We start from the raw sequence: 15,011 nt of genomic DNA, 5'->3' as shown, positions 1-15,011 counted from the left end.
AAAATGTATCATTAGGTGCAAAAATATTACATTACAACAATGTTATAATGTTAATCAGCTCTTTTTTGCGCCTTCTATTTCCAGTTTTCTTACAATAGAAAAATTATTTAATTTTACAAAAAAATAAACTAACTGAATTCTTATCAGACAGTGAATCCTAACTCTGAAGTATTGCCACATTAATACAGTTTGTGTGTTTTCTTACCCTGACATCTGTAGCGTCACCATGTCTGATATTACTAGCCCAGGTACAAGGTTCACTGTTTGTCTCAAAATAATGGAAGATCTTGAGAACACGATCCATGGATCCTGTGGGCCTTTCCAGACCCCCAGCAGAGGAGCTGGTCCCCACCCCAGTCCCTCCTGGCATCCCCGAGCGAGACTTCACCCCGCAGCCGCCCGCTGTTGAGTGGTTGAGGTTGGGCTCCAAGTAGGAAGACGACGCCATGCCAAACTCAGGTGGTCCTGCGGGGGCTAACTGGCCATCATATTCTGGAGGAGGAAGAACAGACAGAACAGAGATTAGTTATTATAGCACAGATCACCTCAACACACTGTAATTTAAATGTGCTGCATTTATTTATACTTTATATACTGAAAATTGCTAAATAATAAAACATCTTTGCTCCTAATAGGTATATTGATCCAAGAAATCGTTCGCTATTTTACAACAAATACAGCTATACTTACTGAAAAAAGAGTGCTTAAAGATTAAATAAAACAAGCAAGCGACATTTAAATAATGAATGTACATTTGTAATGTTGAAATGGAGATTTAAAATTTTATATTTTAATGAACCTAGGAAGTCAAACCACTTGCACTGTTTTCAGCTGATGGGCTCAAAATAAAAAAACTAAATGTATACACCAAAATTTGGACAATTTACAGTATCAACATTTAAATGTATTTGAATGTATTTGCTATATTGTTTATGCATGGCATCAGTGAATTTTTGTGGGTTATGTTCAAGTTACCGTCAGATCATATTATGTCAAGAAGAAACCAAAATAGCTTTTCGTTCAGCACTTTTGAAATATGACCTACCCCTAGTCTTCAATGACAGGAAAAACACTACTCTGTGTGTGGCATAAGCACAAAAAGACTCTTAAGTCTATTTACAAAAATGATGTAGCCTTGACGATGGCAATAATGACAAAAATGAATCTCTGAATATTTTTAGTATGATATTTGATATTCCAACATATCTGTACTGAAATATGTTCTAAAATGTATTAGTTGAGGTGAAGTGAAATATGTAAGAGCTGTAAAAGAACCCTCAAAACAGCTGTATGAAACAGCTTTTTACCACATTTTGAGCTGTTTTTTTTTTTTTTTTTAATAGACCGTATACTCGATATTCAAATGTTGCATCTACAAAACAGCATTCATTCATAAACCAATTTAGTGCCCACATCTAATGCTGCCAACTGTTAATTTTTGATAGAAGAAAACAAATGTGAAGGCAATTACCAGCAGCTCTTATAGTTAACAACCTTATGCTAACAAGGAAGAAAAGTGCAAAAGTGCTGTAAAAATGACAAGAGTGCCACTTCACATTTGCATAATTTAGATCTGAATGAGGACAACACATCAAGACCTATTCATTAAAACAGAGCACATTAAACATGTATTGGGGGCAGCATTATGACTTGAGTTTTTAAATAGACTTTGTTGCTCCAGAAGAGTTACCAGCCACCACTGTCAGCTCATTCACTTTAGTAATAAGATTATGTCAAAGCACTGAAATGTTGTAATGCACCAAGTCATACCTCAGCAACAAAATCACACTCATGTAAGTAACCATAGCCTAAATACTTTGCACAGCTTTAGAAAATCGCATTAGAGTAAAAGACATACCTATGGTCTAGGTGGGGGGAGTGTGTTTTAAATTCACTGGTATTATACCATTCTAACTTTTGTCATCTGACTGTTGCTGTGTTAAAAATGAGCAAAGCATGTATTTAATCAAGGATCATCAATGAAATAAAATATTTGGATTCCCAAGTACCATCTAAGTACAATCTAAACAAAGCATTTCCTATGGATGAATGAAGACTTTGTCAAATACACAAACGGTTTAGTATGGCTCTCCACAGTTTAATCAGTGCTAACAAAAAATATAAAGCAAATAGCCAATTAAATAAAGAAAAACACAATTACATCTCAGTGTTTCAAACTCTTTTTTGCTGACTATGGTGGTACAGGTTATTGTGAAATTTCACATTTTTTTATTTTTTGAAGAAGAACTGTCACCTATTACATCAGTGTAATAAGTATACAGTCCTTAATAATAACAATGATATAAAAAAAAAAAGCTAATATGGGTTTATGGGGCTAACATTTAATGGAAAATCATTGACACCAAATAGACCTGAACTAAAGATGTCGGGCAAACTAAGGCTGGAATTAGACAAGTATTAATTGCAAAAGACTCTTCCCTGAGCACCACCAGAAAAGCCTGCAGACGATTTGAGAACCACTGAAGTAGGCCACTCTCTGACAGTAGCAGAGCCCAATGAATCCCCCTCACAGTGGGGATCCAATATCTGACATGCACCCCTCTGCCCCTCTACCAGAGAAGAGTGTAGCACCATCTCATCTCTGCAGCATATGGGCCATTCATCTGCCTCCTTCAGTTTGTATCTGGGTTACTAGGGGTACCATTCTCTTTCTTCAGCGCATAACATCTTGTAACATGTCTGCAAAGTCTGCATTTTTAAATATCAAATCATCTATATCCTTTCTAAATAGTCAGTCCACTGCAGCCATTGTTTGTTCCACTCATTACAAAACCTTTTAGAGAGTTGGCCCTCACGTCTCCAGTGGATCCTGTCATATTGAATCGCCCAACTTCCTCTCCCCTTCTCATTTTCCTCTCATCCTCGGTTTCCACATCCTTCCCATATCCCTGTCTGTCTGCAGATAATGTCATTCAAATATCAGATGGACTTTAGTGAACAGGACATGGAACAGCAACAAAGCAGATTTATGAAAAACATAGCACAGCATGGGGGGCATGTTTCTTTAAACTGATTAATTGGTTGCTTATCAAAAAGTGTTAAGCCTCATCATTTTGTCACAATTTATAATAACAAGCTGTGTGTGTGTGAGTAATAATCATAAAGAACCATGGTGGTTCTTGATTGTAAGTGGCTAATTAACTAAATGCAAATTATAGACTTGTACATTTAAGATAAAATGTCTTATGCTGTTTTGCCCATAACTCAGATGGCACAGTATCTGATTCATTGTCAGTATTTTTAATTAATTGGCTGATCATGAACACCCCTGGTTAAAATAAGCACAACTGAAATGTGTCATTATAAATTCATTATGACTCAATGAGCAGCAGCAGGAGCCCTTTTGATATGGTAGTTACCATAAGTACATGTTTTACTTAATGCTTTAATTGACTTGTCACATACTTGGCAGGGGATGTTGTGCATAAATACAGGCCCCCTTGGTCCAACAAAGCGGGATGCAGCCGCTACTCTCCATCTTCTCTGCAGCTGACCAAAGGTCCCAGACACAAGTGTGCAGACTGTCAGTCAGCATAGACCCCCACAGCTGGCAGATTTAAATTCAGTGTAGTGGAGTATTAAACTACTGTTTAAGTGAGTTTTCCATTTGACAGTCGTTTCAATCCATGCCAACTTTCACAGAGAGCTGAAGGTTCTCAAAGACAGTCAGTGACTGAAGTAGGAAGAGATTGAATCTCCTTTGTACAGTACACTCATTGGAGGTGGTGAAGCATATTCCCAACAGAAGGAGTAGAAAGAACTTGCTCTGACTATGTCTCCTCAGACAGCTCAATCTCCCCATCCATTATCAGGATCCGGCTCCAAATGTTTTCATCTCTTATAAACAAATAAAGGCCGCCAAATAGCAGTCACAAGTCTTTTCACAATACAGCTTTTAACTGAAGTCTGTGTAATGTCTGAATGATTTCCTCACTAGTAGCAAGTCTATCCAGTTGTCCATCAAACCCTCTTAACATCACGCGCTGGTCTCCAGTGTGGAGCTGGTGACTCAATAAATCAATGCTTGAAGTGGAATTCAAGGAAAGCACTCTGCAGTCACAAATCTCCAGGCACAGGGTTGGACACTGTGCGTCAATAATCCAAATAAGAGTGACAAACCAGAGTTAAAAATAGTCTTTTTAGCAAAATTGTAAGACATTTTAGCATTTAGCTCCATGTTAAACATAAAACGCAGGCACAGGGCATCAATGAAGCAAGTGAATGTAGGGCACAGAGAAATAGAGCATTTGAGGGCGAAGATGGTGAGAGTCACTGGTGCAGCAGGGGAAAGAGGAGTGCAATGAAACACAAAAGACAAACCCATGAAACAGCAGAAAGAAGGGATGGACCAGAAGAAGAACTGGCTCCAGACTGTGAGGACAAATAAACAAAAAAACAGACAAATCCCTGATCCCTCCACAGCTTTCCCAGTGCGCTCCAAGCCTGCACTGAACCAGGTCAAAACAGGTATCTGATGTCAGAGGGAGATTGGCTGAGTGACACAGACCGCACAGAAAAATTAGGAGCAAAACCCAACAACAAATATTAAAGTAGGATTCTCAACTCCAAAATGCACATTAAAAGCTTTCCATCACAGATGCCATTTCTTCCATATTCTAGAAAAACTCATTTGGAGGTGTAAAAAAAGCCCCATCTTGCCGCAGACCAAACAGTGCATCCAGCGAAATCCTCCTCCTCCTCCTCTTGCAGAAGTGAGAGTGTACGGAGAAGGAGAGAGGGGATGGATACAAGAGAGGGAGTGTGTGTGCCGGTAAGCAGGAAGTCAAATAGGAGAGCACATTCAGTGAAAGTCAGCGCGTGTTTGTAGCGTGTTTGTCCAGGGCTGTTTAGTGAATGCTGCTACAACCACGGGGGCAAAAAGCAGCTTTACTCACAACTGGGGAGCGAGGAAGAGAGGGAGGAGGAAGAGAGTAGGAAGAAAATATGTACAGAGAAATGTTGTGATTGAGTTGTTGTTGTTGTTGTTGCTGCTGCAGTGAAAAACATGGCTACTGATTGGTATGCATAAATCAGGGTTTCAGCAGGGCTGAAAGTTGAACCTCCTTAAGGACTTAAATTTGATTATAAGACTTTTTAAGACCCACTGGAAATCCTGATCAGTTTAGTAAGGAAGCTATTGATCACATAAAGTAGCATACAAGCTCAACATATCACATGTAAATATCAGGAAAGGAACTAAGCAACAGAACTACCATAACCATTACTACCGTTTAACCCTTACTACTATGGATTTGATTTAAATCTTACTGGACCTATTGTAGCCTCAAGTCAAGCTTGTGTTTTAAATTAAATGATCATTTTGAAAGCTTGAAATTTTTTCTTAACATTGTTACACAAGAAAATGTATTGTTCTTTAGGTTTCCACTTAAAATTGAACTTGTGAACTCACTCAGAAGAATGAGAGGACTATGGTGCCTGCATGTGGCTTCTGCCAGTAGGGTTCAGAGTTAAAGTTTGAGATTAACCAAACCTTATCAAAAAACAACATTTATAATAATTATTAGGATTATATCTCCGACCTCAAAGATACAACTAAAAGATGCCGAAACACCCTCCAATTTTTTATACATGATCATGCATGTCATTGCATTGTTTTTTGACATAAAAAGATCATTAGAACATTTGTCTCATGGTTAAAATGTCTTGCCCAAGGACACAACCAGAGACTATAATTGACTGGGTAGAATCTGTCAACACTGGTCACAGGGCCATCCAATTAACCTTCAGTACCACTGTGCCTTCTTGAGAATACCCTTCATAAATAATGCAAGTTTTTCACATATAAAAAATAACTGCACAAGCAGGGTATAATACTCAAACATAAATAATAAGTAATATCAAAAAGCAGAGTTGAGTTAATAGAGTAAATGGACGTACATATTTATCACACCATATTACTGTACTGTGCTGAAACGTGTAAGCAGGTGCTATGTTGTTCACTTACCAGTGTAGTATGATGATATCCTGGAAATATCTGAAAAAAGGGAAATATTTATGTTATTATACTGTTTTTTACACTCACTGCCCAATCAAAACAAATGCATATTTTTTGTTGGAGTATGTTTAGCTTTGATTATTGCACAAATTCACTGTGGCTTCATTTCTATAAACTTGCAGTGTCACAATATGTATTTCCGTAGTGAGTATTGCATTACTTTAGTGGTAAGATCTTGTATTGATGCTGGGAAAATCTACTGCTGGAAAAACCTGCTCATTAAGCACCCAGGTAGTCAGCTGATCCATGTCTTTGGGCACATCTGTTTGCTTAGTTAAATCAAGGTGGTGACTTTTTAAGGCCAGGCAGTGTAGAAACACAACTGGATTTACTGTGCAACTAAAGAAAGCAATGTCAATCAGTGGATTAATGGATTCATGATCCACCAATATGAGGTTGCTGCAGACAACTCATTTGTCATATGCCATTCGCAAAGCCTCAATAAAAGAATGACTACAATCCAGTGTAGAAATGTATTCTGGTTGCATGTTTATGAAGGAAGAAATAAATGACTAATGCAAAAATATGCCCACCATGTCCTCATATAACCCCATTCATGTAAATTTAGCAAAAATTACAATATATAGTAATAAAATGAGCAATGAAAGTCAGTCAGTTGGAACAGAACAATATTTTCAGACTTTCTCCTGCTCTCATCTCGTTTCCCTCTTCTCCCACTCAGTGTAGAAATCCATAGCCTCTGGCAGTGGACCGATGAGGCTACGCAAGAGCTGACACCACGCTAACAGCATTGCACAACTCCCAGCTAAACATCAAGACAACAAAGACTTCCTCTGCATCATACTCTGATCACTGTCTCAATACAGAGGCTGGACTGGGATAGAACAGTTGAAATAGCACTGATTAGGCTGTTGGCATAATATAGCCTTAGGACACCACAGCATTTAAAAGAATAGACATTTATATACCTTCAGGCTCGCTTCGAAGCTATGGAAATTTTTCTAACTTGAAAAGAGGAATCATAAGAAGACAAATGTTTTCTTTACATAAATTACACAGCTAAATTACAAAAATGTGAGAGCTCTTCACCTTTCCTTCAGAATGTCATGGACTTGAATCTACCATGGGATGTCACATGACTGGCTGTACCAAGAAGGTAATCTGACATCATACTTTGTCATCCGTCATTTACCATGCACTACATTGCCCCCGTGATCCCCGACTGTAGCCCCCCTAACTGGCTTTTGTGTTTATTACTTGTCCCTGTTGCCCACACTTTGTCCATATGCTCTATTGTACATGGCATATCCACTTATTATATTTAAATGTTTTTGTTGCACAGTTTCACTCTAGTTCTGTTGTGTTGTATTGTATCATGACCTGTCATGATAGTTACTACAATCATTTATCATTAAATAAATGAAGCTGGAACAATATATTTTGCATTATAATATGTATATTTTTCTTGCAGTAGTGAGGATGTTTCTATTTTTTTAATTAATACCATAAGTTTTGAACTGTAGATGGATGAAAAAGTAACTAAATGAATTATTGGTTATTTTGCTTATATTCTGTTATTTAGTTTTTATAGCTCAAGCTTTTTAATGATACTGTATTTTTTGTATTGTTTACCCTTGACTATCTTGTTTTATTTTCTATTGTGTCAGTGGTGTCGTTTCAGTATTATCATTTATCATGATATTCCTCTGTGGCAATATATTGGGGACCTTCAGCTGGCTGGAAGGTCCCCAAGCTGGAAAATTCCCTATATTGCGCTTCTTAATTTGTTATTGGGACAGGCCTTTTTATTGTATCGTATTTATTATTTGTATTTTTACCCCATTTTGTATCTTAGTTTTATTCCAGAGAAATAAAGGTTCCCTTTTTTAATGTATACACCCACACAAAAGGTAAAATGTATTCTAGTCACTAACTGATGACTGTAAGAAATGGTATTAGTCATCTGTAATATACTTTTGCACCAGGGTTTTTCATTTCAGTAATATATGTGAAAGGCAAAGACACTGAAACAAGAGGTAATGAAACTTTTGTCAACCTAAAATGTTTCCAGGGCACATTTTTAAGCAAAGCATCAAGCCAGACATTTATGCAAATAGAGGAAAATTGTGCCAGGGATTGAAGCTTGAGCGCGGCATTTATGTAAAGTATAAGTAATATCCTCAACTATTTAGACACAGCTACTACTCATCCAATCTATGTTAACCGGACAGCTGCAGAATAGTGACACAACACATCAGGTATCTTAAATATACGTATTAGTGGAAAAACAGAAAAGATGGCCCTGGGCGCAGGATGGGTGTCAGAATAGACAATCCTGTAATCCTATCCAGCTCAATAAAATGTAACCACAACTGAAGGTAAATGCACGAGACAACACATATTTAAATTAGACTCTGTTGTTGTGTACAATATACCATGCTTTTTAGTCCAGTGTTCTTTCAGTCCATATTTGAATCATTTTATTTAATACAATTTATGTAGAACAAATGTCACTTATTGCCTCTGCTGAAAAATAATTACAGATTACAGATTCATAGCAGTTACTTTTATGTTTATAAGACTAAATTTTGACTTGTTTTACCAAATTTTATGGGAAATTGGGAGTTATAACTTTATACATAAATGCCTAAAACAAGACAAGAATTACAATATGCTCTTCTGCCATACTACCATCTCTACAATCAAAGTAAAAGTTATAAATTATAATGCTAAAAATATAAAAATGTAAAGTGAAAAGTGAGACGAAACTGAGCTTGTCTGTTCACAGTCATTAGTGTTTTGAAGTGTGACAGCCCTCTTTACGAGATGCCTCAACTACAAGCAATTACATAACTGCAAGCACTTTTTATGCGACACTACCTTTAGTTTTTATGGAAAAGAACTGCAGAGAAATGTGAAAACAACTGAACCACAGGGGAACAATTTCTAAGATATGGCAATAAACATGCTCCTGTGCTTTGTATTGGTGGAGACTAATACAGCATTTAAATGCTATACAGGGTCAACTTTTGATTTCTTCCAATAGATTGTGAATCCAATCTAGTGCAGAGACCTATATAACTGATGGTATGGAGAGAGAAGAAATTTGCAAATTTTGCACCTCACTGTTATTTATTAGGGACAGAGAAGACATTATATTTTGTGCCAATTTCCGTTTCACATGAAGAGGCTCAATAATTACAGAGATAATAACCATAAGTCTAATCAACAATTCTGCAATCTGACATTTAAACCACCAGTTCTGACCTGGATTCTAACTCAGATGTAAAGTACATGGTTGCTAGAATGCTGTGCTGTCACATGGACATTTATTTTTTTAATTTTCTCAGCTTTTTTCTGGACACAAATTATCAAGAAAACATAAGTTATACCATATCTGAGCTTTTTCGTTTATGCGCCACACTCTACCTGTCTGTGAGGTTTCCACATGCAACTGCTTGCACAGCGGTGAGTAGCACAAATTCCTTTCAAGCTCTCAACCTACAAGACCCTCAATACCTGCCTATACGGCACCAAGATCCAAAACAGTCAGTCCAATTCAACTTTAAAACAGCCAGCTATTTGTTAGTATGCCTCTCCATGTACATACCTCCATTAGTGCAGCCTAGGAAATCCCAGAACTGCATTTTTGCTATCAGGACACAGAGCCCTACACCTCCGCTTAATCACACAAGCTTGTATGTTCCTATTCGGTCTCACCACTTCCTTGTTGGACTGTATGCTGTCACTTATAGGGAGGGAAAACACCCGCCCACCGATTGTTTTGGACTGACACACCTGGGGGCCGAGTTTCATTTAAAAACATGAATACGCTTCTCCCCGGCATGTGTTCCCCTCTCTTATCTGTTCCTCCCTGTCAATATATTTTTGTCAGTAATTTTCCTCTTCACCTTAAACAGACAGGTGTAAAGATCATTGTAACACACTCAATGAGGCTCACTCCATCCCTGTCAGAACAAATTAGTGAAACCAATAGAGTACAGACACACAAAGATACCTAGAAATTAAAAACACCCACGCAGCATGTGAAATTACTCAGAAATAGCAAACTAGACAAAAACTAAGCACTAAACAATCTACTATGTTAGAGATTCAAATCCTGTTAATTTCTATGATTAATTAATTGGTTAATTTATCATGTGATTAACTATTAACCACAGGCTTCATCTAATCAAATACAAATGTGACAACTTATAATTATTTAAGGACAAAAATATAATTTAAGGAAACAGTACATAGCTTAATTTTATGCTTATTTGACTTCATGAGTTTGGCTTGAGTTCTGTGGGTTCTCAGACACTAGTGTGTTTTTTCTCTTCTACCACTATAGTAATTCATAAATCTGTTTGACTACAGCCATATTGTTTTTATTATAAACCAATGACTGACCAGTCACTGTTTAACATATCTTTTTCCACAAGTCTTCACAATATGTAATACAATATTAAATCTAAAATGTGCGTCAATCAATATCTTCTTCCTTTATTATATAATACTTCAATGTAGACACAACAATCATAACACAGAAATAAACTAGACTTTGAACAAGAAAATAATAAAACAACCGTGACATGACAAGCTCTGGCTCCACAGACCCAGGGGACATGCTGACAAATCACTGGTAACAGCAGCAGCGCATGACACAACACACTGATTTATATATCTGATGTAATGCTACGGTTTGTTTTAATACACCAAGGTCTACTCTACATTTTCACGTACAAATGCACTAAAATGTTAATACAAGAGATGGAGCACATTATTATGGCTGACAAACAACCAAAACACTTGAGATGCTCAGGGTGACGAGCTGCCTCCCTTTGTCTTAAAAATCGCAGCTTTTTTTATTATGATATGTTTTGTTTCTTTACAATTTACCACGGTTACGAGCTCGTTAATCAACACCAGACAGATGTTTAGTTCAGCCTTACTGAAATCCTTCTTGGACCTTTGCACCTCGCAGAGACACACAGAGGGGAGGATTCGGCCACTGCACCACTGTCTGTGAGGAATACAAATGACTTCACTGTGCAAAAATCATCTATCACACGCCTCTATCAAGCTTTCAATTTGCCATAAAATGCTCGATCTGATCTCCTAAAAATGCAGTAACCAGCTCTTAGTATGTGCTTAACTCATTGTCTGTCTGGTACCCCATTTAATGCTAAGCTAACTGTGCTAACGGTGGGCTATTCCCACTCAATCCGCCCCCAAGAAGGATCAATACTCACTTTCTCCAGAGCTGTGGTCCGGCCGCACCTAGTCTCCTGATCCAGGCACTTAATCCACAGACAATATGTTAAAAATCACACATAAACCCGCGGTTAAGAGAACCGGCTCCGTGTCCCGAAGATCTGTGTGCCTCCAATCCCACTCCCAGTGTTTTTGTCCACAACAGCGCCGTTCCAGGCTGTAGGTGTCCACTGCTAGCTGCTAGCACTGTTGCTCCTTTTCCAACATGGCTGCAGCAGTGGACACAAGAGGACACAGGGGGACAGACTGACAGGCACAGGATGGCCAGAGGTGTACCAGCCTCTAACAAGTGCTACACCTGTCTCACCTGTAAAAGCTGATGACTGATGCAATAAAATATCACCATCACTGGACTGGGTCCTTTCTATAGCTTTATCACATAGACTTTTCTTGTATTTAAATATTTGTCTGTATTTATACATTCATTATAGGGTAACCAAATTATTTTTCATATACTCATCCCCTGTATTTGGGTAATTGGGCAGAGCCATGCAGTTCCACAGGAAACTGCATTGCAGATATCTTCCAAATTGCTACCTTGCAACAGTTCTATGAAATTTAAATATAGTTAAATCCCTCCTAGTTACAGTTGTGAGTATTAAAGTTATTAAAAAACAATGCCACAAAGCCCATTTAAAGGTATAGTATTACTACCACATTACAGCATCCTGGATGTAACATGCTTAATCAAAGTGCACCACCTAGTGGACCTCTATGACGGTTCAGAAAAGAGGGAAATTTTGTTTTATGAAGTGACAAACTTACTAAACAAACTAGTTATGCTACACATAATGAATGAGTACAGATGTTGATAAATCTATTTTTTTATTAGAAATGTCATACACAATTACACATAGGCTATTCAATTTGCTTTTACAAAGAGACTGAAGACTAGACATGACTATAAATAAACAATAAACAATAAACATCTAAATGTGATAAATTGGGCCTAAACTAAACTAGAATATCTTTCAATGCCATTATGCATTGAAATATATGAATAATAATTAACTAAATAATTAATACATAATTTAAATACAATTGAACTTTTTCACTAATTACTAATACTTTAGTGGGAGGTAGAATTAGGGAAAAGGAAGAAGCAGGGGCATAATAGCAGCAGTTCAGGGCAGGATTCAGACAGAAGATCTATATGCAGCAATTTGAATACATAAAAATTGTTAAAAGAGCATAGTGCATTGAGCTTCAGTCAACTTTCTCTTAAAATGTCTCAATCAACATTAAAGGGTTTGGTAAATATGGTAAATTTTAACAATGATGTAGATATAGATACAATAATAGATAGACATGGTATGTTTAATATAGCTAAATTACTATATTTGACCTCAGCATGCCACTTGTGTGGATTTTGTGATTCGATGATCCATATTTCCATTAATACTCTCCATAGCAATATCATTCTGATGTTTTTTGTTCTTGTCTGTGCCAGTAGAGGGCAGTCTGCCACGCAGAGAATCGTTGGTGTGTGAACGACTCCGGGAGCCATCATAAGAAGAGGTGCTGGAGTTTGTCCTGGACCGAAGTCTGGTCATGCTGGCACTGGACACTGGAGAACAGACACAAATGTTTTGAGCATTGAATGCTAAGCAACGGTCTATGGTTACTGTTAGTTGGTAACTTACAATATCCCAGGCCCTGGATAAAATACTTGAAGGCTTCAATGACTTTTGCTGGCTGTTTTAACAAATGTAAGAAATAGATATTATTGAATTATTCAGGACCTTTTTTTACATTATACTGCTCTTGGCGAGACAAAATTTAATTTACCTGATCTACTTGGGGAAGTCCTCCACAGTCTGCCATCTAAAAGATAGTAAGAAAACACATCTGGTCAGGTTTTTCTTCTAATTTATCCTCATAATAAATTAATAGACCATATTTAATCACCTTGAGTAGTGTGGTCTTTGTGGGATTCAGTTTTGAGTTGCAGTCGACCACAGGGTCCACTGCAGGGGAATAATCTCCTACAACCAGTAGAGTGGAGCACCTGCAGCATGAATACAAATTAATTCAAGTCTAATTAAAAACTAGTCCTCATATTCATTAACACTTAAACTCACTTCAGTGTGCGAACAGTTACGTTTCCTCCAGGCACAGGCCTCTCCACCTCCAGAGCCGGTCTGTTGTTATAGGAACGTAGGAACTGACTGATGTTGGACTGGTTCATATTTGTTGTGATGTGGTGACGATAGGTAGCTATGAGGTCTAGGTTTGTCTGAATCTCCTCCTAAAATAGACAAAAATAAAATAATTTCTACTGATAAAGTAAAATACATTTGTGAAGTGAAATGCATTTGTGGTATTTACTTTTCCAAATATGTGTGCAATGATTGTGTCAGGGAGGGTTTGGGTCCATTCAGTGAGCTGTTGAAAACACACAAAGTATAATTACCACAAGAAAAATACAGTATAAAATACAGTATAATTTATACATTTTGTATGAGACTGTATTGTGCCCACCTTGGTCGCCATGGTGTCCATTAAACCTTCTGCATGTGGGTTAATGTTGATCAGGACAAGTCCATCAACCAAATCGGGGTGGTTCAGCTACAAACAAACATAAAATCTTTATGATCAGATACAAATATAATACCTGTACTGTATATCTATATATAATAATGCATACAGAATATATAAAAAAATCCATCTTAACTCACAGCAAATTTAGCCAAGATATAGGCTCCTGCTCCCACTCCAAGTCCAATGACACTGCGTAATCTGCAGAGTAAATCATTATAAGTCACTTCCAAAAGAAGAGGATAGAGTTTGTGACGACAGTGCACCAGTTAAATAAGGTTCTTACCCAAAGTGTTTGAGGACAGTGGGCAGGGTTTCAGACAACTGATCCATTGTTGGGTAGACGTATCTATAAGAATGACAGAACATATTATAGAAATTTAAATATAAAATTGTAGACGCTTAAATATAAAATATTGACAATCTAACTATATAAAGATGACTTTTACTTACGAGGCAGGAAGAGTTTTGGCCTCCTCGTGTTGTCCTGGTGCTTCAACATGACAAACAGGAAAGTGTCTGAGGATCTCTCTCATATCCTCATGATTAAAGAGGGAATCAAAACAGGACTTGTCTAGGATTAAACAATTTTTAAAAATTAATGAATTAAACATAAAAATATATTAATAAAAATTATTTGCATAAATAAAGGCAACATACGGTTGAGTCCAACATCATGGTAGGTCAAGATGATGGGACGGTTTGTCCTTGGCGTCCCAGCAAAGACACAGTGGATTTTTCCATACTGAGTTTCCACATAATCGTCCTAAAATATACATACAATTGGTAAAACTGTCAGCAACATAAATTATTTATTAGTTACATTTTCCACTGCATTAAACCCAAATTGGATACTTACAGTGATTAGAGGCTCAAAAACAGAGTCACACTCGCTGTCCTCGAGAACCATGGCTGTAGCTTAAAAAAAAAGCAATATATAATAATAAATGTGTACAACTAATCAACCTTAAACACTGCCAGAAAACAACAAAGTAAAGAGCAAGTGCGTGTAGAGTGCTAAGTGCTCCAGACATATGTTTGAGCTGGTTTATATACTGAGTGCTGATCTCTCCTTAAGCCTAACCTGGTTCACATGTGGCCAACTGACTGCTCCTCCCTTAATCTGACCTCTCTGTTGACCTCTGCTGTCTTCACATATATAGAAATTATGTTATAGTTAGTTAGAATTCTAAACTAGTTT

At 37.3% G+C, this 15,011-nt stretch overlaps 2 protein-coding genes across 6 annotated transcripts in view; both read right to left on the bottom strand.

Annotated features, from left to right (window-relative positions):
• The window catches only part of LOC110171400 (focal adhesion kinase 1), a 35,386-nt gene extending 23,985 nt beyond the window's left edge, over positions 1-11,401 (bottom strand). For all 5 annotated transcript variants that reach the window (XR_008633423.1, XR_008633424.1, XM_055163353.1 and 2 more), the window contains exons 1-3: positions 11,251-11,401; positions 5,987-6,016; positions 206-492 (exon numbers count right to left, since the gene is read on the bottom strand). Coding sequence is in view for 3 of the 5 variants with exons in the window: in XM_055163353.1 (XP_055019328.1) it covers positions 206-448 (243 nt within the window). In the remaining 2 variants the exon portion in view is untranslated. The remainder of the gene's footprint in view (positions 1-205; positions 493-5,986; positions 6,017-11,250) is intronic.
• A 1,099-nt stretch (positions 11,402-12,500) lies between these two features.
• LOC110171553 (protein NDRG1-like) lies at positions 12,501-14,720 on the bottom strand. Its single transcript, XM_020937279.2, has 12 exons — positions 14,670-14,720; positions 14,471-14,576; positions 14,264-14,384; positions 14,097-14,159; positions 13,951-14,011; positions 13,754-13,840; positions 13,601-13,657; positions 13,354-13,520; positions 13,181-13,280; positions 13,061-13,096; positions 12,916-12,967; positions 12,501-12,839 (listed from the first exon to the last, which is right to left on the bottom strand). The coding sequence occupies exons 1-12, from the start codon at positions 14,718-14,720 to the stop codon at positions 12,619-12,621; spliced, it is 1,122 nt and encodes a 373-aa protein (XP_020792938.1). The 3' UTR covers positions 12,501-12,618.
• Positions 14,721-15,011: the final 291 nt, after the last annotated feature.

The sequence above is a fragment of the Boleophthalmus pectinirostris genome, unplaced genomic scaffold (assembly GCF_026225935.1).
Source record: "Boleophthalmus pectinirostris isolate CB_2022bp ecotype Guang Dong unplaced genomic scaffold, ASM2622593v1 HiC_scaffold_6, whole genome shotgun sequence".
Taxonomy (NCBI): domain Eukaryota; kingdom Metazoa; phylum Chordata; class Actinopteri; order Gobiiformes; family Gobiidae; genus Boleophthalmus; species Boleophthalmus pectinirostris.
This window is presented reverse-complemented; position numbering and strand designations above follow the sequence as displayed.